General features: G+C 46.4%; 1 protein-coding gene across 6 annotated transcripts in view; it reads right to left on the reverse strand.

The window, feature by feature from the left end:
* The window catches only part of LOC139278643 (lamina-associated polypeptide 2, isoforms beta/delta/epsilon/gamma-like), a 41,639-nt gene extending 18,066 nt beyond the window's left edge, over window positions 1-23,573 (reverse strand). For 2 of the 6 annotated variants that reach the window (XM_070897657.1, XM_070897661.1), the window contains exons 1-4: window positions 23,257-23,573; window positions 12,478-12,604; window positions 10,393-10,512; window positions 4,278-4,363 (exon numbers count right to left, since the gene is read on the reverse strand). In XM_070897657.1, the coding sequence (XP_070753758.1) occupies window positions 4,278-4,363; window positions 10,393-10,512; window positions 12,478-12,604; window positions 23,257-23,475 (552 nt within the window). In that variant the 5' untranslated portion in view covers window positions 23,476-23,573. The remainder of the gene's footprint in view (window positions 1-4,277; window positions 4,364-10,392; window positions 10,513-12,477; window positions 12,605-23,256) is intronic. The other 4 variants (XM_070897659.1, XM_070897658.1, XM_070897660.1 and 1 more) reach the window with 3 other exon arrangements.
* Window positions 23,574-24,270: the final 697 nt, after the last annotated feature.

Genomic DNA, 24,270 nt, shown 5'->3' on the forward strand with positions numbered 1-24,270 from the left:
CCTCTCCCTCTGGGTGAAAGTTGGTGGTGAAGCCCCTTCCTTCCTTCTCTTCCTGGGCTGGTCTCAGGGCTCTCCAGGCAGGAGCTAAGGTTGGTAGCTGCTCCTCTCACTGCTCACAGCTCCAACTGAGCAGGACATGCCTCCACTGCTCCACGATTGGTTCCTTGTGCATGAAACTCTCACAGAAGGATAGTTTGCAGGTGTAGCAGGCAATCAGGAAGGCGAATGGAATGTTGCCCTTCATTGCGAGAGGGATGGAGTACAAAAGCAGGGAGGTCTTGCTGCAACTGTACAGGGTATTGGTGAGGCCGCACCTGGAGTACTGCGTGCAGTTTTGGTCACCTTACTTAAGGAAGGATATACTAGCTTTGGAGGGGGTACAGAGACGATTCACTAGGCTGATTCCGGAGATGAGGGGGTTACCTTATGATGATAGATTGAGTAGACTGGGTCTTTACTCGTTGGAGTTCAGAAGGAGGAGGGGTGATTTTATAGAAACATTTAAAATAATGAAAGGGATAGACAAGATAGAGGCAGAGAGGTTGTTTCCACTGGTCAGGGAGACTAGAACTAGGGGGCACAGCCTCAAAATACGGGGGAGACAATTTAAAACCGAGTTGAGAAGGAATTTCTTCTCCCAGAGGGGTGTGAATCTGTGGAATTCTCTGCCCAAGGAAGCAGTTGAGGCTAGCTCATTGAATGTATTCAAATCACAGATAGATAGATTTTTAACTAATAAGGGAATTAAGGGTTACTGGGAGCGGGCGGGTAAAGTGGAGCTGAGTCCACGGCCAGATCAGCCATGATCTTGTTGAATGGCGGAGCAGACTCGAGGGGCTAGATGGCCTACTCCTGTTCCTAATTCTTATGTTCTTATGTTCTAAAACACTTGTTAAAAGAGCTCAACACCTTGATTAATAAAAAGGGCTAAACACAGCCAATATAGTGACATCAATAAATCCAGACTTTTGCAATTAATTTAAACATTTTATTCGTTTAACAGGGACAGGGATTTGAGCATGGATATTTTATTCTCTTAAATGTTTTATTATTTTATCAGTTATACATTTAATTGAGCTTGACTGCAGTAAAAAGAAAAAAACATAGCCAATGCTGTAAATGTACAAATTAGTCGACACATAGAGAAGTTAATGAGTCAGCTGTCTATCCTTTGGAACAATATACATCCTAAGCAATAACCTGCCTCTCTGCTTACAGACACTGACAGAAATACACAGCAAGTCAAACATTTTCTGTTTTATTTCAGAAAGTACGAGTAGCCTTGTTAACAGGTTACAGACCAAGTAATTGTTCTGGTCAATATTTATCCCTCAACCAACACCCTATAAAAACTAGATCAGGTCATTTATTTCATTGCTGTTAGTGGGAGCTTGCTGTGTGCAAATTGGCTGCAATACAACAGTGACTATACTTCAAAAGTACTTCATTGGTTGTAAAACGCTTTGGGGTGTCTGGAGGTCGTAAAAGATTATATTATATATATAAAAATCTACCCTCTCCCCTATTGTTGGGCTCACCCGTGCAACATATTCACGAGTGGATTACTCTCCTCGTGCAACATATTCACAAGTGGATCACCCTCCACGTGTAACATATTCACGAGTGGATCACTCTCCTCGTGCAACATATTCACGAGTGGATTACTCTCCTCGTGCAACATATTCACGAGTGAATCACCCTCCACGTGTAATTAATCTACCAGTCACTGTGTGCCATGCTGTGTATGTTTATAGCGTAGCTGCAGTTAAGGGGAAGATAGACAAGTACACGAGGGAGACGGGAACAGAAGGACATGCCGATAGTGAGATGAAGTCGGGTGGGAGGCAGTTCATGTGGAGCATAAACACTGGCAGAAATCAGTTGGGCCAAATGGTCTGTTTGTGTTTACATTTGATGTAAACAGCTCAGGTTACCAGATGAATGCTCAGTGACATTCCTCTCAGCTGTTGTAGGAGCTGATTCAATTAAAACAAGTGGATGAACTGCTGTCAAAATAGAAGATGGATGTCACACAAACACATTCACTGTTCGTCTGCTAAGATCGTGGAGCACGCCGGGAGATCTCAGATGCAGTGATCGTGACCATCTTTAAAAAAGGGACAAGTCCGACTGCGGCAACTACAGGGGAATCTCCCTGTTATCAGCCACTGGGAAAGTTATCGTTACGAGTCCTCTTCAACCATCTTGTCCCCATGGCCGAGGTGCTCCTCCCGGAATCACAATGCGGATTTCGGCCCCTATGGGCCGCAACAGACATGATCTTTGCAGCGTGACAACTGCAGGTAAAATGCAGGGAGCAGCACCAGCACCAGCACCAGCCCTTATACATGGCCTTCTTCGATCTTACAAAGGCCTTTGACACGGTCAACCGCGAGGGTCTATGGAGCGTCCTCCTCCGTTTCAGGTGCCCCCAAAAGTTAGTCAACATCCTCCACCTGCTCCACAATAACATGCAGGCCGCGATCCTTACCAACGGATCCATTACAGACCCAATCCACGTCCGGACTGGGGTCAAGCAGGGGTGCGTCATCACCCCAACCCTCTTCTCAATCTTCCTCGCTGCCATGCTCCACCTCACAGTCAACAAGCTTCCCGCTGGGGAGCTGTTCAACCGTCGCCGCCTCCGGGCCAGGTCCAAGATCACCCCAACCTTTGACTTGGAGCTACAGTACGCGGACGACGCCTGCGTCTGCGCACAGAGGCTGAACTCCAGGACATAGTTGACGTATTTACTGAGACGTACAAAAGCATGGGCCTTACACTAAACATCCGTCAGACAAAGGTCCTCCATCAGCCTGTCCTCGCCGCAAAGCACTGCCCCCCAGTCATCAAGGTCCATGGCGCGGCCCTGGACAATGTGGACCATTTCCCATACCTCGGGAGCCTTTTATCAACAAAAGCAGACATTAATGAGATTCAACACCGCCTCCAGTGCGCCAGCGCAGCCTTCGGCCGCCCGAGGAAAAGTGTGTTCGAAGACTAGGCCCTCAGATCTACTACCAAGCTCGTGGTCTACAGGGCTGTAGTAATACCCACCCTCCTGTATGGCTGAGACATGGACCATGTACAGTAGACACCTCAAGTCGCTGGAGAAATACCACCAACGATGTCTCCGCAAGATCCTACAAATCCCCTGGGAGGACAGACGCACCAACGTTAGCGTCCTCGTCCAGGCCAACATCTCCAGCATTGAAGCACTGACCACACTTGATCAGCTCTGCTGGGCAGGCCACATAGTTTGCATGCCAGACACGAGACTCCCAAAGCAAGCACTCGGAACTCCTTAATGGCAAACGAGTCAAAGGTGGACAGAGGAAACATTACAAAGACACTCTCAAAACTTCCCTGATAAAGTACAACATCCCCACTGACACCTGGGAGTCCCTGGCCAAAGACCACCCTAAGTAGAGGAAGTGCATCCGGGAGGGCACTGAGCGCCTCGAGTCTCGTCGCCGAGAGCATGCAGAAATCAAGCACAGGCAACGGAAGGAGCATGCGGCAAACCAGTCCCACCCACCCCTTCCCCCAACGACTGTCTGCCCCACCTGTGACAGGGACTGCGGTTCTCATATTGGACTGTTCAGCCACCTAAGGACTCATTCTAAGAGTGGAAGCAAGTCTTCCTTGATTTCGAGGAACTGCCTATGATGATAATGCTGCTAAGATCAGCAAGAGTAATCTCCAGGCTCGAGACCTATTGCACCAGGAAGTCTTCATTAAATTATACACTTTAGCAGCCAATCCAAAGTGGAAGCACCTGATATAATTTCTGAACTATACCCAAGAGAATCTTTTACTTGTGAGTTGCTCCATCAAACCGTCCAATTACAACTACAAAAGAATTTAATGTCACATTAAGACTTCAGTAAAACAATCTGGATTCATTTTAATGGACAACCCCTTTTTTTTTTAAACAAAGTGGTGCAAGCTAGTTAAGAGTTTATTGCACACTTTCATTCACGGATAGCGCAGGATGGGAAACTTGGGGCTGCACAAAATTTACAAAAGGCCACTATACAAATCTCAATACAATCTTCTCAAAAATTATCTGAAAGGTCAATTTTTCAGCACTAAATTCCTATTCTGCTGTTATGTTGCTCAATTCAAATTATTAGATAATCAATTTTTATGCCTAAAAACAACAGAATTATCAGGAATAGATGGAACAGAATGTTGTTTAAAACTGTATTGGGATCGTGGACATTGAAAGGATCAGGACTGAAGATGTTATGGAATAATCCATCAAAATCACTTACCCAATTGTACTCAGATTTTCTTTGCCTAGTTATTACCGGAGTCTTGGTCTTGCTTGAAAACAGCTCCTTCTTTTCAATTATGATCTCTGAATATTCAAAAGGCAAGCACGAAGGAATGTTACTTACCAAGTTCAAGAATTGCTCTCTGACCACAGAAACAATGCAATGTACAGTGTGCTGGGGCTCCAACATACATGCTGCCACTAATTGCTAACCCTGACCTCACTATCATACGACAGAAAAACGAGCAGGATCTTGAGACCGGTTATACAGCATAAAATCAGTCAAACCCGGGACCTGGATAACTGACAGGGAGAACTAAAAATCATTTCATTGACGTTTAAGACAAAATTGGTAATGCTAATGTAGACTGGGCAATGGGAAAGCTTGTAGTAATACACAACTACATTAAAAAAAAAACACTGGTAAGCAGATACTGTAAAACCAAGTGAGTTTTAACTGAAGGCACTATAAAATAGTAAAAATGGAAATTTACTAAGCATCAGTCCCCCAGAACAAAATGTTTAACTTGATTCGATGTTATGAGTACTAGTATTTGTGGCAAACCTATGTGGGTTATGTTACCCGCTCTCTCTAAATTGGCCCAAGATGTTGTTTTGCCTCTCCGGGGAGATTGTGTGCAGGGGTTACACCATGCCAGGATGGGACTGGCTAGATCGACCAGCTGGTCTTCTCCTGTCCTTCTCTACTGAATGTTCTCAAGTGGATTTACTTTCAATAAACAAATGCTCCATGGTGCAAACCTGTTAAAATTACATTAAAATAAATCACTTCACATCGTTAGCCTCTACACACCAGGCTTTGGTCATCACGAAGGGATACCTGCACCGTTGATTCCTCTCCAACCCTCGATGGGTTGCCAATGCTTGGGTAAGCTCCCAGAGGCCATAATATGGAATACAACTATAGTCACCTCAGGAGACGGGCTCATTAAAAACTGCCAGCGTTGACTTATAAAAAGGCAACTCATGTCCAAAGAATGTACTAAGAGTTATCCGAGGAAATAATAGTGTACGGATAGAGGAAATTCACTGGATGTTGTGTATATGGATTTTCAAAAGGCATTGGATAAGATGCCACACAAAAGGCTGGTTGATAAAATTAAGGCACACGGTATTAAAGGAGATATGGTAGCAGGAAAAGCAAGTTGGTTAAAGGGCAGGAAAAAAAAAAGTAATGGTTAATGGATGCTTTCTGGCTTGAAGGATTTAAACAGAGGTGTTCCCCAGAGGTCAGTGCCAGGACCGGGGATAGAAGATCTGGACTTGGGTATATGGGGCACAAAAATAGCGAGCATGGTTAACTGTGAAGAGGACTGTAAGCGATTTTAGAACACAGACAGGTTAATATATCGGGCAGATAGATATTGAATGGCATTTCATGCGGAGAAATGTGAGGCAATGCATTTTGCAAAGAACGAGAGGGAATATGCATTAAATAGTAAACATTTAAAAGTACTGGAGGAACAGAGAGCCTTTGAGGGTTCAGATACAGGTGGGAGGGCAAATTGCTTCAGCTTTTAAAAACAAAAGATGTGATATCCTAGGTTTTATAATATGCACATAGATTGGGCTAACCAAACTGGAAGCAATACAGTGGAGGAGGATTTCCTGGAATGCATAAGGGATGGTTTTTTAGACCAATATGTCGAGGAACCAACTAGGGGGGAGGCCATCTTAGACTGGGTGTTATGTAATGAGAGAGGATTAATTAGCAATCTCGTTGTGCGAGGTCCCTTGGGGAAGAGTGACCATAATATGGTGGAATTCTGCATTAGGATGGAGAATGAAACAGTTAATTCAGAGACCATGGTCCAGAACTTAAAGAAGGCTAACTTTGAAGGTATGAGGCGTGAATTGGCTGGGATGGATTGGCGAATGATACTTAAGGGGTTGACTGTGGATGGGCAATGGCAGACATTTAGAGACCGCATGGATGAACTACAACAATTGTACATTCCTGTCTGGCATAAAAATAAAAAAGGGAAGGTGGCTCAACCGTGGCTATCAAGGGAAATCAGGGATAGTATTAAAGCCAAGGAAGTGGCATACAAATTGGCCAGAAATAGCAGCGAACCTGGGGACTGGGAGAAATTTAGAACTCAGCAGAGGAGGACAAAGGGTTTGATTAGGGCAGGGAAAATGGAGTATGAGAAGAAGCTTGCAGGGAACATTAAGACGGATTGCAAAACTTTCTATAGATATGTAAAGAGAAAAAGGTTAGTAAAGACAAACGTAGGTCCCCTGCAGTCAGAATCAGGGGAAGTCATAACGGGGAACAAAGAAATGGCGGACCAATTGAACAAGTACTTTGGTTCAGTATTCACGAAGGAGGACACAAACAACCTTCCGGTTATAAAAGGGGTCGGAGGGTCTAGTAAGGAGGAGGAACTGAGGGAAATCCTTATTAGCTGGGAAATTGTGTTGGGGAAATTGATGGGATTGAAGGCCGATAAATCCCCAGGGCCTGATGGACTGCATCCCAGAGTACTTAAGGAGGTGGCCTTGGAAATAGTGGATGCATTGACAGTCATTTTCCAACATTCCATTGACTCTGGATCAGTTCCTATAGAGTGGAGGGTAGCCAATGTAACCCCACTTTTTAAAAAAAGGAGGGAGAGAGAAAACAGGGAATTATAGACCGGTCAGCATGGATTTGTGAAAGGGAAATCATGCTTGACAAATCTTCTGGAATTTTTTGAGGATGTTTCCAGTAGAGTGGACAAGGGAGAACCAGTTGATGTGGTATATTTGGACTTTCAGAAGGCGTTCGACAAGGTCCCACACAAGAGATTGATGTGCAAAGTTAGAGCACATGGGATTGGGGGTAGTGTGCTGACATGGATTGAGAACTGGTTGTCAGACAGGAAGCAAAGAGTAGGAGTAAATGGGTACTTTTCAGAATGGCAGGCAGTGACTAGTGGGGTACCGCAAGGTTCTGTGCTGGGGTCCCAGCTGTTTACACTGTACATTAATGATTTAGATGAGGGGATTAAATGTAGTATCTCCAAATTTGCAGATGACACTAAGTTGGGTGGCAGTGTGAGCTGCGAGGAGGATGCTGTGAGGCTGCAGAGCGACTTGGATAGGTTAGGTGAGTGGGCAAATGCATGGCAGATGAAGTATAATGTGGATAAATGTGAGGTTATCCACTTTGGTGGTAAAAACAGAGAGACAGACTATTATCTGAATGGTGACAGATTAGGAAAAGGGGAGGTGCAGAGAGACCTGGGTGTCGTGGTACATCAGTCATTGAAGGTTGGCATGCAGGTGCAGCAGGCGGTTAAGAAAGCAAATGGCATGTTGGCCTTCATAGCAAGGGGATTTGAGTACAGGGGCAGGGAGGTGTTGCTACAGTTGTACAGGGCATTGGTGAGGCCACACCTGGAGTATTGTGTACAGTTTTGGTCTCCTAACCTGAGGAAGGACATTCTTGCTATTGAGGGAGTGCAGCGAAGGTTCACCAGACTGATTCCCGGGATGGCGGGACTGACCTATCAAGAAAGACTGGATCAACTGGGCTTGTATTCACTGGAGTTCAGAGAATGAGAGGGGACCTCATAGAATCATTTAAAATTCTGACGGGGTTAGACAGGTTAGATGCAGGAAGAATGTTCCCAATGTTGGGGAAGTCCAGAACCAGAGGTCACAGTCTAAGGATAAGGGGTAAGCCATTTAGGACCGAGATGCGGAGGAACTTCTTCACCCAGAGAGTGGTGAACCTGTGGAATTCTCTACCACAGAAAGTTGTTGAGGCCAATTCACTAAATATATTCAAAAAGGAGTTAGATGAGGTCCTTACTACTAGGGGGATCAAGGGGTATGGCGAGAAAGCAGGAATGGGGTACTGAAGTTGAATGCTCAGCCATGAACTCATTGAATGGCGGTGCAGGCTCGAAGGGCCGAATGGCCTACTCCTGCACCTATTTTCTATGTTTCTATAAATGGGGCATGGAGTACAAAAGCAAAGAGGTAATGCTAAACATGTACAAATCATTGGTTAAGCTGCAGTTAGAATACTGTGCCCAGTTATTGGCACCTTACTTTAGGAAATATGTCATGGGGAGGGTGCAGGAGAAATTCACTGCGACAATACCAGGGATGAGAGGCTTTAGTTTTGAGAAGAGACTAGAGAAAATGACACTCTTCTTTTCACTTCAGCAGAAAAGGACAAGAGGTGCATGAATCCATCTCTGCCCTTAAAACAATCACTGCTTCAGTCAATATTGGGGTAGTTAAGTCTCCCATTATCACTACTTCAGTAAGTTCACTGCAAATCTGCTCCATCTCACTTAGCCAAGTTTGCTGACGATACAAAGATGGGAGGAAGGGCAATGGGTGAGGAGAACACAGAGGCTGCAGGAGGACATAGGCTAAGTGAGTGGGCAAGAATTAGGTAGATGGAGTATAATGTTGGAAAGTGTGAAGTCATGCACTTTGGCAGAAAAAAAAAATCAAAGAGCAAGTTATTATTTAAATGGAGAAAGATTGCAAAGTGCTGCAGTACAGCAGGACCTGGGGGTACTTGTGCATGAAACACAAAAGGATATTATGCAGGTACAGCAAGTGATCAAGAAGGCCAATGGAATCTTGGCCTTTATTGCAAAGGGGATGGAGTATAAAAGCAGGGAAGTCTTGTTGCAGCTGTACAGGGTATTGGTGAGACCACACCTGGAATACTGTGTGCAGTTTTGGTTTCTACATTTACGAAAGGATATACTTGCTGTGGAGGCAGTTCAGAGAAGGTTCAATAGGTTGATTCCGGGGATGGGGGGTTTGACTTATGGAGGAAAGGTTGAGTAGGTTGAGCCTCAACTCATTGGAATTCAGAAGAATGAGAGGTGATCTTATCGAAATGTATAGGATTATGACAGGGCTTGACAAGATGGATGCAGAGAGGATGTTACCACTGGTGGGTGAGACTAGAAGTAAAGAGCATGATCTTAGAATAAGGGGCCGCTCATTTAGAACTGAGATGAGAAATTTCTTCTCAGAGTTGCAAATCTGTGGAATTTGCTGCCTCAGAGCTGTGGAAGCTGGGACATTAAATAAATTTAAGACAGAAATAGACAGTTTCTTAAACAATAAGGGGATAAGGGGTTATGGGGAGCGAGCAGGGAAGTGGAGCTGAGTCCATGATCGGATCAGCCATGATCTTACTGAATGGCGGAGCAGGCTCGAGGGGCCTTATGGCCTACTCCTGATCCTATTTCTTATGTTTATCTCCTGCATAAATTTAAGATCTTCACCAAAAGAATAGTGGTTAGGCGAGTGTTTTTATGCAGAGGGTTGTTAAGACATGGAACACATCAGAAACAGTGGTTGCAGAATAGCAAGGAATAGCTTTTAAAAGGGGATTGGATAAATATGTGAAAGAGAATTATGTAAAAAGGATATGGGGAAAGGATAGAGAAAGGGGACCAAATGGAAGGATCAGTCAGAATCAGCACTTTACAATGATTCTATGGACTTCAGATGAATGGCACCTGAAGCACCAGTTTAACTGAAGAGCAGCCTGCTGTCCCACTGCCAATCCATTGATTGGTGGCTAGTGTCAGCCGAGCTCCATTATAACTAACAGCGGTAAATTATACCTGAAATAGTCTAACAACTTTTGTTTGAACAGAAGATAACAATGGGAAAGCTTGTCCTGCCCACCAAGATCAGCTGTCCATGCATGGCATACTGCACTACCTCTGACTGCACTACCCTGACACAAACTGAAGCTCCAGATCCCTTTGGGCTGATCCAGAAAATTGGAAACTTGTATTAACAGGAGGACAGAGAATCAGCAAGAAGCGATTGAATAATATGTTTTGGGGGGGTGGGGGGTGTGGAGGGAAAAAAAAAAAGAGAGAAAGAGGGCAGTTTTTTTGTGGTGGAGATCAATCAGAAGCAGTTGGACCCATTTCCAAATACAGAATGCAAAAACTAAAACCAATGCTAATAGTTTTCATTTTGAATGAAAAGCCATCAATGTGGAGACTTATATTCAGTATTAGTTGTACTGTAACAATGCAATACAGCACCTCTGGTTTCCTCCCTATAAACTGGCAGTTACAGAAAAGAATCTCCAGCAAGCTGGGCTTATTCACCTTCTTCCGTGTCACTGTACTGATCAGAATCCGTGCTCCCGTTCGGCTGGTTTTCTTCAGTTGCTGAACTCTTGTCCATCAGCTGTCCTAGCTTCTTCTCATAGACCTTCCTAGTGGTGGCTGCACAACGCGAGGGAGACAATTGGGACATTACTCATCTCACCTGCAACTTTTCAATCTCAATACTTCAAAGGATAAGAAAATGTAAAAACGAGAGAAGTGAGAAGGCCTATAACGAAAGGGTATGGACTTGTAAAACACTGATCACATATAGAGGAGTACAACATAAAAGTACAAGGTGTCTGGGAGGAGTAATGGTACAGCAAGCAGGAATGAGAACTCTGCTTATTTTTCTCTTTACTCAGCCCAGATTAATAGACTTTAGTATCTCCACAAATTAAGTGTTCTTCCCCCCCCCCACCCAATGAGCCATCAGATATTATATCCAGGTTTGTCTGCACTATTCCCATATTCAGAGGCTGTTGTTGGAGAGCAGCACATTGCTTTGGAGCACCAATGTACAGTGCGATGAAGCACAGTTCCCAATCTCAACCGCACAACACGAGGCGACAGTGATTGGAGATGCACAGTCTCCAACAAAGGGCACAAGTTGCTTCCATCAGGCTGCTCTTAATCAGCTCTTGGCAACTAGCTCGTGGACATATGTGGGTTGGGGTCTTGCTTATACCCTAACAAAAATCAATTTTCAGCTTTCCTGATTACTAATTAAATCTCAGCATTCAAATTCGGCGCCATCCCAGGATTGAGACATGTGTTCCTAACAGCAAGACCACCCCATTGTCACTTGCTCCCTCAGACTGAGTGGCAACAGTGCGTTGAAGTATTAACATGCAGTGCAACAGAGAGACGAGATGAGATATGCGCTGGGTTCAGCACTTTGCTGTTTCCCCACTAAACTTTATAAAAGTCCAGATACCAAACACAAACACCGAACAGCAAAACAGATCTACTGAAGATACTAGAGGAAGACTTTCCACCAGACAGGAATCTTTACACTGACTTACCACTGTCTGGAAATTGGAACTCCAGACTTCCAAGTCTCAACTGGATCCAGTTGCACAAGTTCACATTTCCCTGGCAGGTTCCATTCAACTGGTAGATTGTGTTTTGGGGAGGGGAGGGACGCGGGCAAGAACAGGTCCACATTGCATTACGTAATGCACACATGGAGGTATGAATCATACGAGAGAGCGGGATTGAATTGGGTGCACAGGGAGTTACCCAATGATGTGTTTGCTGCCACAGTGATGACCATTGTCTGAAAAGGACCAGGACAGAGCGGTGGCATGGACACACAAGGAAAGCAAGAACAGCAGAAGACCTTGGTTGAGGGAGAGGGCGTACAGGCCTTGCATATCTTAACAGGAGCAGTGCAGAGATCGAGACTACCCAGGGTGCTACTTAATGGACTGTATAATGAATTAAAGTAGATGATTTAAATGCTGTGCCTGGTGGCATATATGGAAAGTGATATTAAAGGGCCATTTATTGAATCACAGGGAAATGTCACAGGATGTCACTGATGGACATCTGAACATGCAATTCCCCATAGGAAATGTTTACATAGCAACTCCTGTACTGATTATTGATGCGTTCACCAAGCAGAGAGTAATAGTGTCTGGGGTTTGAGTTACAAGGAAAGGCTGGGAGACACTGGGCCTTTCATGCTGGAAGAGAGGTGCCCAAGAGGTGATCTTAGAGGGATTCAAGATAGTCAAGGGAGTGGAAAAGGGAAATCCCAAGCATCATTTTAAATGAAATTGAGAGAGTAGGACAGAGTGCTCACAGATTCAAACTGGCAAAAGCTAAATTTAGGACTAGTGTCTGGATACAGCGCCTGGATACAGTGGAGGCGAAAGCTCTGGATAATTTAAACTGGATGGTGCAATGGGGTGACTTTCCACGTCTTTCTGGGTGGATGAACGGAGTTTAGTTGAATAGTTTTCCTCACCCATAATTACTGTGAATCAAAGGTATTTGCTGTCAACTATCTGTCAAGGTCCTCAACGCATGGAAGTGAGAAAGTCGTCCATCTTGTGCCGTGCGGTCAGTACCGATACTCACCCACAATAGGACCCGCAGAAAACCCGTATTTTGTAAGCTGCTCCTTTAAATCTTCATCCGTCAACTCAGTCACATCTATGAAATCTTTTTCTTCCACACTAGTTTTATCCGTCTTCCTCATGGATTTCTGTTCAAGAAAGGCAATATTAAAGCCAAGAAACTGATACAAGTGGAACATTTGAATTCATATATTCTTTAAATGGCCAACTGTGGCCTTGAGGCACAGAGCCTTCATGTATTGCTTGACCCCAAGTCCAGTTTCCTTCCCCACATACCAAGCCTCCATTGCTAGGTTACCTGATGCTCCCGCCACTTCACCATCTACGGCCGCATTTACACCCACTAAGCCACAGCGATCCTGAACACACTCCCCAAACCCCATCTCACTTGGTCATCACATTCAGAGCTGCCTAAAACCCTTTGCGTTGGCAATGCTTTACATGTTCCATTATCCCCTTGCCCTTCATTTGGCTTCCAATGTTATTCCTCCACCCAAAGGTCTCGTTTGTGAAGAGGGCTATATAAATGAAATCTGTTGACAACAATGGTTGAGAATTAAACTGCACCACCTGGGAATTGCACAAATCCGCTTACTGGTTTATAGGATTCACTGGTTGGGACAGTGCGATCTGCCCATTACACTGGGTACTGGTTTATAGGATTCACTGGTTGGGACAGTGCGATCTGCCCATTACACTGGGTGCTGGTTTATAGGATTCACTGGTTGGGACAGGATGGTACGTGGCCTCCCTGGTGTCAGGGTCAAGGATGTCAGATTTTAGGGAGCTAGGAAAGAGATTAAAAAGCAGGACCCAAAAGGTAGTAATCTCCAGATTACTCCCGGTGCCATGCGCTACTGAGCGAGTATAGAAATAGGAGGACGGAATGCAGCATTTGTAACAAAATAGATGAGTCGACGGCACAAATGGATACAAACGGGTATGATCTGATAGCCATTACAAAAGATCAAGGTGACCAAGGCTGGGAACAAAATATTATGGGTATTTGACAATTTAGAACGACAAACAAAGGAAAAGGAGATGGGGTAGCTCCGTTAATGAAGGATGAGATCAGTGCAGTAGTGAGAAACGATATTGGCTCAGAAGATCAAGATGTTGAATCAGTTTGGGTGGAGATAAGGAATAATAAGAGGAAAAAGTCACTGGTGGGCGTAGTCTATAGGCCCCCTAACAGTAGCTACACCGTTGGACGGAATATAAACCAAGAAATAATGGAGGTTTGTAAAAAAAGGAACGGCAATAATCATGGGCAATTTTAACCTTCATATTGATTGGACAAAGCAAATTGGCCAGGGCAGCCTTGAGGAGGAGTTCATAGAGTGTATCCGGGATAGTTTCCTTGAACAGTACGTTGCGGAACCAATCAGGGACCAAGCTATCGTATATCGGGTACTGTGTAATGAGACAGGATTAATAAACGATGTCCTATTAAAGGATCCTCTAGGAATGAGTGACCATAGCATGATTGAATTTCAAATTCAGTTGGAGGGTGAGAAAATTGGATCTCAAACCAGTGTCCCAAGCTTAAACAAAGGCGGCTACAAAGGTATGAAGGTAGAGTTGGCCAAAGTCGACTGGGAAAATAGATTAAAGTGTGGGGCGGTTGATGAGCAGTGGCAGACATTTAAGGAGATATTTCATAAAGATAGGTTGAGTAGGTTGGGCCTATACTCATTGGAGTTAAGAATGAGGGGTGATCTTATCAAAACATACAAGATAATGAGGAGGCTAAAACTGAGATGAGGAGGAATTTCTTCTCTCCAAGGGTTGTAAATTTGTGGAATTCTCTGTCCCAGAGAGCTGTGGAGGCTGGGTCATTGAATATATTTACGGCGGAGAGACAGAGATTTTTGAGCGATAAGGGAGTCAAGGGTTATGGGGGCGGGCAGGGAAGTAGAGCAGAGTCCATGATCAGTTCAGCCATGATCGTATTAAATGGCGGAGCAGGCTCGAGGGGCCGTATGGCCTACTCCTGCTCCTATTTCTTATGTTCTTATAAATGGATGAATGCATGGCTGGAGAGATGGTGCAGGAGGGAAAGGTTTAGATTCCTGAGGCACTAGGACCTTTTCTGGGGGAGGTGGGATCTGTACAAGCCGGGACCAATATCCTCATGGGGGAAGAGGTTGCCAGTGCTGTTGGGGAGGGTTTAAACTAGCTTGGCAGGGGGATGGGAACCAGAGAGCATTGTCAGAAGGGAGAGAAGCCAAGCTGGAAATGGAAGGCAAAAAATGAATAAGCGAGTTTGGAAGGCAGAGGGAACAAAGACTAGAAGATAGACAAGGCAAAAGCAAAATACTGTGGATGCTGGAATCTGAAATAAAAACAGAAAATGCTGGAAATCTCAGGTCAGGCAGCATCTGTGGCGAGGAGGCAGAGTTAACGTTTTGGGTCGATGACCCTTTGTCAGACAGCAAGGCAGTTTGGCAATGCTAAATGGTATATACTTAAATGCAAGGAGTCTAGGAAATAAGGCAGATATGCTAAGTACACAGACAGACACATGGGATTATGATATTAGGTTTTTCTGAGATATGGCTGAAAAAAAAGCGCATGTATGGCAGCTCAACATTCCTAGTTACAGGGTTTTTAGACGGGACAGAGAGGGAGGGGGCGGTGGTCGCAGCATTAATTAAAGAAACAATTACAGTTGTGAGGAGGGATGATACATTAGAACAAAAAATGGGCAATCACACTACTGGGAGAGTACGATAGGATCCCTAAACAGTCCGAGAGAGATAGAAACAGAAATTTACAGCGCAGGAGGAGGCCATTTCGGCCCAACGTGTGCGCGCCGGCCGACAAATAGCCGCATGACCCTCGGTCAGCAGCCCTAAAGGTTACATATAAACCTATGAACAATGGCGGACAATAAAGAGCACCCAGCCCAACGCGTCCGCCTCACACAACTGCGACACCTCTTATACTGAAACATTCTACACTCCACCCCAACCGGAGCCATGTGATCTCCCCGGAGAGGCAAAAACCAGATTAAAAACCCAGGCCAAATGGGGGGAAACAAAATCTGGGAAAATTTCTCCAGACGATCGAAACTAGTCCAGATCATCACCCTGGGCGTATTCAATTCCCTGCAGTACTTACCATTGTATCTGCTCCGTCCAACAAGAGGTTATCCAGTCTAATTCCAATTACCAGCTCTAGGTCCGTAACCCTGCAGGTTACTGCACTTTAAGTGCCCATCCAACCATCTCTTAAAAGTGGTGAGGGTTTCTACATCCACCACTCTTCCAGGCAGCGAGTTCCAGATCCCCACAACCCTCTCCGTAAAGAAGCCCCCTCTCAAATTCCCTCTAAACCTTCCACCAACCACCTTAAAACTATGCCCCCTCATAATTGACCCCTCCACCAACGGAAATAGGCCCTTGCTATCCACTATATCCAGGCCCCTCAAAATATTGTGCACCTCAATGAGGTCTCCTCTCAACCTCCTCTGTTCCAATGAGAACAAACGCAGCCTATCCAATCTGTCCTCCTAGCTAAGATCCTCCATTCCAGCCAGCATCCTAGTAAATCTCCTCTGCACCCTCTCTCTCTAGTGCAATCACATCCTTCCTATAATACGGCGATCAGAACTGCACACAATACTCCAGCTGTGGCCTAACCAGAGTATTATACAATTTAAGCATAACCTCCTTGCACTTGTATTCTATGCCTCGGCCAATAAAGGCAAGCATTCCATATGCCTTCTTAACCACCTTGCCTGCTACTTTCAGGGATCTGTGGATAAGCACTCCAAGGTCCCTTTGTTCATCTACATTATTAAGTGGCCTATTGCTTAATGTGTATACCCTTTCCTTATTAGCCCCCCCAAAGTGCATCACCTCACACTTCTCTGAATTAGATTCCATTTGCCACTGTTCTGCCCTGCCCACCTGACCAGTAGATTGATATCCTCCTGCAGCCCATGACTTTCCTCTTCATTATCAACCACACTGCTAATTTTAGTGTCATCTGCAAACTTCTTAATCGTACTCCCTATATTCAAATCTAGATCATTGATTATATACCACAAAAAGCAAGGGACCCCATACTGAGCCCTGCGGAATCCCACTGGAAACATCCTTCCAGTCACAAAAACATCCATCAATCATTACTCTTTACTTCCTACCTCCAAGCCAATTTTGGATCCAACTAGCCACGTTGCCCTGGATCACATGAGCTTTAGCCTTCATGACCAGTCTGCCATGTGGTACCTTATCAAAAGCTTTGCTAAAGTCTATATACACTACATCGTACGCACTGCCCTCATTGAATTTTTTGAGGAGGTAACCAAGAGGGTCAATCAGGTTAGTCAAACATGATCTTCCCTTAACAAATCCATGCTGACTGTCCCTAATTAATCCTTGCCTTTTCCAAATGCAGATTTATCCTGTCTTTCAGGATTTTTTCCAATAATTTTCCCACTACTGAGGTTAGGCTGACAGGCCTGTAATTACTCGGCCTATCCCTTTCTCTCTTCTTAAACAATAGCAATCCTCCATAGAAGACCAAATTTGTAAGCAAAAACAATTGGGCAGTAATAGTGGGGGATTTCAATTACCCCAATAACTGGGATACTATCAGTGTAAAAGATAGAGGGTGTCAATTACTGAATTGCATTCCGGAGAACATTTTTAGCCAATTTGTAGCAAGCCCAACAGGAGGGGGAGGGGCAGTTGTGGATTTAGTGTTAGGGAATGAAGCTGGGCAGGTGGAAGGAGTTATCAGTGGGTGAGCATTTGTGTGATAGTGATCATAAGTTAGTTTTAGCATCATTATGGATAAGGAAAAAGAAAAAAATAGGAGTAAGGATTCTAGGGGGGGGGAGGAGGAGGACAATTTTACTAGGCTGAAGTGATTTAGCAAGTGGACTGGAAAGTTACTTGAAGGTAAATCAGTGCCAGAGCAGTGGGAGGCTTTCAAGAGGGACGTACATGGAGTTCAGGGTAAACATGTTCTCACAAAGAAAAAGGGTAGAACTACCAAATTTAGAGCCCCTGGATGACGAGGTGCATACAGGGTAAGATCAGGCAAAAAAGGGAAGCCTATATCAGATACCGTGAGCTCAATACTGCAGAAAGCCTATTAGAGTATAGAAAGTGCAGGGGTGAAATTAAGAAAGCAAAAAGAGGACATGAAAACATAGAAAACCCAAAGATGTTTTACAATTACATAAAGTGCACGAGGATAACTAAGGAAAGAGTAGGGCCTATGTGTGACCTGAGGCCATGAGACTTCATGGGTTTTGGAGTCAATGTTGAGGACTCCCCAGGCTACTCCCTCCTGACTGTGCCGCCACCACTGGTGGGTCCTGTCCTGCTAGTGGGACAGGACATACCCAGAGATGGTAATGGAAGTCTGGGACATTGGCTGAGTACAACTATATCAGGCTGTCACTCGACAGGCTGGGTCAGCTCTCCCAATTTTGACACAAGCCCCCAGATGTTAGCGAGAAGGAACTTGCTGGGTCGACTGAGCTGGGTGTGCCATTGTTGTGTCCATAGCAGAGGATGATGCCGAGTGGTCTGCCTGGTTTTATTTGTATTGTTTTTCGTAGCAGCTGTGTAAAACTGAGTGGCTTGCTAGTACAGAGGGCTGTTAAGAGTCAACCACATTGCTGTGGGTCTGGAGTCACATATAGGCCCAGACCAGGTAAGGTCAGCAGATTTCCTTCCCTAAAAAGGACATTAACCCAGATGGGGTTTTACAACAATCCAGTAGTTTCATGTTCACAATTACTGATACGAGCTTTTTATTCAAGATTTATTTAATTATCTGAACTTAAATTCCCCAGCTGCCATGGTGGGATTTGAACCCCTGTCTCGATCATTAGTCTAGGCCCCTGGAATACTTGTCCAGTGACCTTACCATTATCCTTATTTACTCTATTAAAACCATTCATAATTTTGAACACGTCTATTAAATCTCCCCATATCCTTTTCAGCTCCAAGGAGAACAATCCAGCTTCTCTTGTCTATCCACGTAACTGAAGTCCCTCAGTCTTGGTACCATTCTGGTAAATCGCCTTTGCACCCTCTCCAAAGCTTTGACACCCTTCCTAAAATGTGGTGCCCAGAATTGAATACAATACTCCAGCTGAGGCCTGACCAGTGTTTCAAAGATTTAGCATAACTTCCTTGCTTTCGCACTCTCTGCCTCTATTTATAAAGCCAAGGATCCCATATGCACTCTCAACAAGTCCTGCCACCTTCCAATACCTGTGTACAAACAATCCCAGGTCACACTGTTCCTGCACCCCCTTTAAAATCGTATAATTTAGTCCATGTTGCAACTCCACATTTGCTTTGAGGAGTGCCAACCTTTTCAATCTTTATCTTATCGAATATTGCTACTGCCTCCTCCTTTACTGCTACATTAGCAGCATCCCCTTCTCCAGTGAAGAGATGCAGCGTATCTCAGCCATCCCCTCTACCTCAAGATTTCCATTTTGGTACCCAATTGGCTCCACCCTTCCTTTGACTACCCTTTTATGTATTTATAAAAGGGTTTTTGGATTACCTTGTATGTTAGCTGCTAATATATCCTCATACTCTCTCTTTGCCCCTCCAGTGTCAGCTGTGGCTCAGTGGGTAGCACTCTCACCTCAATCAGAAGGTTGTGGTTTCAAGTCCCACTCCAGGGACTTGAGCACATAAATCTAGGCTGACAGAGTGCTGCATTGTTGGATGAGACGTTAAACCAAGGACCCATCTTCTCTCTCAGATGGACATAAAAGATCCCTTGGCACTATTTCAAAGACCAAGGGAGTTCTCCCCAGTGTCCTAGCCAATAGTAATCCCTCAATCAACATAACAAAAACAGATTATCTGGTTCCTCCTCCACCCCCCTCTGTCCCTCTGGTCATTATCACATTATTGTTTGTGGGAGCTTGCTGTGCGCAATTTGGCTGCCGTGTTTCCTGCAACAGTGACCACACTTCAAAAGCTCTTCAAGATGTCTAGTGGTCGTGAAAGGTGCTATATAAATGCAAGTCTTTCTTTCTTATTCCCCTTTTTAGATCTCTTCTGTACTTTCACTCCTACAAGACTGTCTCCTGCCACAGTTCCTCAGTGCAAGCGACAATGTTCATACCATTAAAAACCCACAGCAGCAGCACAGGCAGTCGGTATGTGGCACCGTGCAAGAGTACCAGCATCAAGTGCACAGCCCTGACACCACACCGTGGAAGTATAAACGGACAGTTCCCACTCATACAACTGTCCAACATTGTTAACTGTACAACCACCAGCAACAAGATTCAGTCGAAACTGCGGGTGCTTCCGCTGTGCGGATGGCAATTCAGCTCTTACACCACCAAGTTCGAAAACTCCTCCAAACTATTACCCATAATCTCACCTTCAACATTCAAACAAAAATGAAACTGATGTTAAAAATGATTTTAATTCTTTATCGCTGGATGATCTGATAGGGAGTCTTCCTCTTTTAAAAGTACAGCTTTTGACTAGAATTTTGCTGACCACTGTTACTATTTGAGTCAATCACTCGTCCATTACCACAACCCCCAGGTAAAGGATAAGGGTAGCTGAATAATCTGTTAGCTGCATGGGGTACAGATGGTGGGTAGCTGTTTGGTGCTGAGGACAATTATTTAATAATTTAAAACCCTTCAATGCTTTGCCACCCTCAGGCTAGGACAGTTACAGATGTTTCTTGCTCAACTATCATCGGAAAGAATAGGACATTATTGTCAAGGCATTTGGCAAGGAATCCGTACAATTTCCTGACTACAAATAGTAGAGTTTGTGTGTTGGCTTTCACTGACAATTTATAATTTTTATTTCAAAATAACTTGTAGGCTAAGCCATCCTCGAGATCAATTTGTTAAGTCATATTTATTGATGCAATTTGAAGGGAGTTTAAAGGATGTGCACAACAACTGTCAAAATTCCAGCAATAATTTACAGGAAAACTTCAAACTATGAAATGTGAGAAATGGACTAGAGAACAAAACCAGCTGTATTATTACAACATCTGGCCTTGGGCACATTCCACCACACACAGGTTTTACCAGAGACACATTGGAGGGCATCCAGCAACAGCCACTCCCCTGGAAAGTTGATTCATTGCTTTGTAATCACCACCTCAAATCAGTGTTCACACACGTATGTACCCCAGGCTGGCTATCAATCAGTCTTCACACACGTATGTACTGCAGGCTGGCTATTAATTAGTGTTTACACACATGTGCTCCAGGCTGGCTATCAATCAGTGTTCACAGTGGCAGACATTTAAGGAGATACTTCATAACTCTCAACAAAAATATATCCCTATGAGAAGGAAAGACTAAGAGAAAGGATAACCAGGCTGGCTATCAGGGGCTTTGACCACTCTTGACCAATTGTAGTGCCAAGTGGGCAGAGCTAAGGTCGAAGTCCAGAACTGGGAAAGTGGCACAGCGGTCCGACAACGCCATGCAGCATCCCGTTACCCACCGTGTCAGACTCAAAACAGCAATGCGATCGGGAAGTTAAAAGTTAAGTGAGCAAACGCTGAAAAGCCACCTGAACACACATTAGCAACCTGCCAGCACTGGGTTAGGGGTTCTGTAAAACTACTTCTGGGGCTTTGAGTGTCTATATTTCTAAATGTAATCCAGCTAATGGAAGTCTCAAAGCTACAGCGTAATATTCATCAGTTTTGTAAGTTGGCACAAGCTAAAAAATTTAATTTCAGCTGATCTCTTGGATGAGATGTTAAACGGAGGACCCATCTGCCCTCAGGTGGATGTAAAACATGCCACGGCATTATTCAAAGAAGAGCAGGGGAGTTATCCCTGCTGTCCTGGCCAATATTAATCCCTCAATCAGTATCACTAAAACAGATTAGCTGGTCATGCTCACATTGCTGTTCGTGGGAGCTTGCTGTGCACAAACTGGCTGCTGCATTTCCAAAATTACAACAGCAACTACACTTCAAAATTACTTCATTGGCTGTAAAGTGCTTTGGGACATGATGAGGTTGTGAAACGCATGATATGAATGGAAGTCTTTCCTTACCTTTAAAATATTGTGTAAACCCAGTTTTAATCAGTTTTAATGTTTTCTGGTTTGCATATATCAAGTTCAATTAAAACCAGAACATTATAAACTGGGAGCAGGCATAGGAGGCATCCAAGAGAACAGCAAACTTGGGATTGCAGATACATCACAACACTGAGTAGGAGTTGGCTTTTAACCAGTGTTGGTCAATAGAAATTAGTTACCACACACAGGTGGCGACAGTTTTAACCAGACACTAATTGGAGTAGAAAACACCTTACATACACTCAATGCTGTAGATGTATTTCACACCAGCGTATTTCTGATTGGCGCTTGGGCAGATACAGCAGGAGCAGCGAGGTCGGGACGAAGGAGTGACAAGAATTCGTAGAGCAATGTGATCGGGGCCTAGGAGAGGCGTGAGTTCGGACCCAGGAGCAGCACGGGCCAGCCCACACTGTGATATGTGTACGCACTAGGTCCGTGCAGCAGAGCTGTCTCCGGTCGTCTTGGGTAATCCTTGCCACTGGACCAAGACCAAGGGAGCAGGAGGTGGATATAAGAGAGACTAGAGACGAGTGTATGGGGTTAGGGCGGGGAGTTAGGTTTGGTGGGCAAGGGTACAAATTGAGTATTACTACAAATAACAATATCCAACTAGTTCAAAATATGCATCAGGGAATAGGTTCAAAAAGTAAATAGAATTGGGCAGATTTTAAATCGAAACTGGAGATTGCTAAATGTAAAGAGTCAAAATCGGGGAACTGTTCGGCGAGATTGAACTCAGATGGAAAACGCAAATTAATTATTTACAATGAAAATAGGGCTGTACTAATAAGCATGGGCCGAAGCTGCTTTTCAAATGGGCGTCACTTCAAAAAATTGACAGCCAGTTGTTTGGGAGGAACCTTCATCTCCGCAAACATTTTACACACCGCTCCTGGATATATTCCAGCCGCCAAACAAAACCGAGAAGTGAGAGAGGGGACTGCAGACTCTGGGAGACAGGCAGTACCCGCGGGCCCGGGGCATACAGCGGGGCGGAAGCCGCAGGTTAAGCGGGAAAGCGGCAAGTGGGAGTGTTCTAGCGCGGGACCGGGGCCTGAGCCTCTCCCCCGGCCCCCTCACCCTGCCCGGGCCTCCCCCCGCCCCCCTCACCCTGCCCGGGCCTCTCCCCCGCCCCCCTCACCCTGCCCGGGCCTCCCCCCGCCCCCCTCACCCTGCCCGGGCCTCTCCCCCGCCCCCCTCACCCTGCCCGGGCCTTTCCCCCGCCCGCCTCACCCCGCCCGGGCCTCTCCCCCGCCCCCCTCACCCTGCCCGGGCCTCCCCCCCCCCCGCTCCCTCACCCTGCCCGGGCCTCCCCCCCCCCCGCCCCCCTCACCCTGCCCGGGCCTCTCCCCCGCCCCCCTCACCCTGCCCGGGCCTCCCCCCCCGCTCCCTCACCTTGCCCGGGCCTCTCCCCCGCCCCCCTCACCCTGCCCGGGCCTCTCCCCCGCCCCCCTCACCCTGCCCGGGCCTCTCCCCCGCCCCCCTCACCCTGCCCGGGCCTCTCCCCCGCCCCCCTCACCCCGCCCGGGCCTCTCCCCCGCCCCCCTCACCCCGCCCGGGCCTCTCCCCCCCCCCGCTCCCCTCACCTTGCCCGGGCCTCTCCCCCCCCCGCTCCCTCACCTTGCCCGGGCCTCCCCCCCGCCCCCCTCACCTTGCCCGGGCCTCTCCCCCGCCCCCCTCACCCCGCCCGGGCCTCCCCCCCGCTCCCTCACCTTGCCCGGGTCCGCTCCCGGCGCGCCCTCCTCATCGCTGGAGAAGTCTGCGCGGCGGCCGGCGGGGCGGGTGTTGCGGGCCGTGAGGTGCCGGCGGTACAGCTGCACATACACATCCTTGCGGTGCTCGCCCAGCGGCAGGCTCACGCTGTGGGCGATCAGCTCGCTCTTGAGCCGCTCCTTGGTGAGCACGGACGGGTCCTCCAGGTACTCGGGCATGGCGGGGCCTCAGGGGGACAACGGCGCCGCCACACAACCCGAGCGGCCAAATCACACACTAGGCCCCAACGGCTCCCGCGCTCACACTCTGCAACAAGGCGCGCCGCCATTGGCTCCCGCCGCACACTTACCTCGCCGCCTATTGCACGGTTCATAAAAATAGGCGGCACCGTTACCAACGGCGACAGCTCCATCCCAGCGGCGGGGGGCGGAGAGAGAGGTCCGACCGGGGGGAATATAGGGTCACACAGAGGGTCACACTGGGGCGTATAGCTTCATACGTGGGGTCAGGGAGGTCACACTGGTGGACAAGGTCACACTAGAGGTCAGAGGGCCACACTGGAGGTCAGAGGGTTACACTGTATGGCATAGGGTCACATTGGGGTGACAGAGGGTCACACTGGTGGGGGGTATAGGGTCACACTGTATGGCATAGGGTCACATTGGGGGGGTATAGGGTCACACTGTATGGCATAGGGTCACACTGGGGGGGTATAGGGTCACATGGGGATATAGGGTCACACTGGGGGGGCAGAGGGTCACACTGGGGGGTATAGCTTCATACTGGGGGTCAGGGAGGTCACACTGGGGGACAGAAGGTCACACTAGGAGTCAGAATGCCACAATGGAGGTCAGCGGGTCACACTGGGGGGACAGAGGGTCACACTGGGGGTCAGAGGGTCATACTGGGGGAATAGTCACACTGGGGGTCAGAGAGGTCAGACTGGGGGTCAGAGGGTCACTCTGGAGGAATATAGGGTCCCACTAGGGGTCAGAGGGTCACACTGGCGGAAC

This window comes from Pristiophorus japonicus, chromosome 13, assembly GCF_044704955.1.
Source record: "Pristiophorus japonicus isolate sPriJap1 chromosome 13, sPriJap1.hap1, whole genome shotgun sequence".
NCBI lineage: Eukaryota > Metazoa > Chordata > Chondrichthyes > Pristiophoridae > Pristiophorus > Pristiophorus japonicus.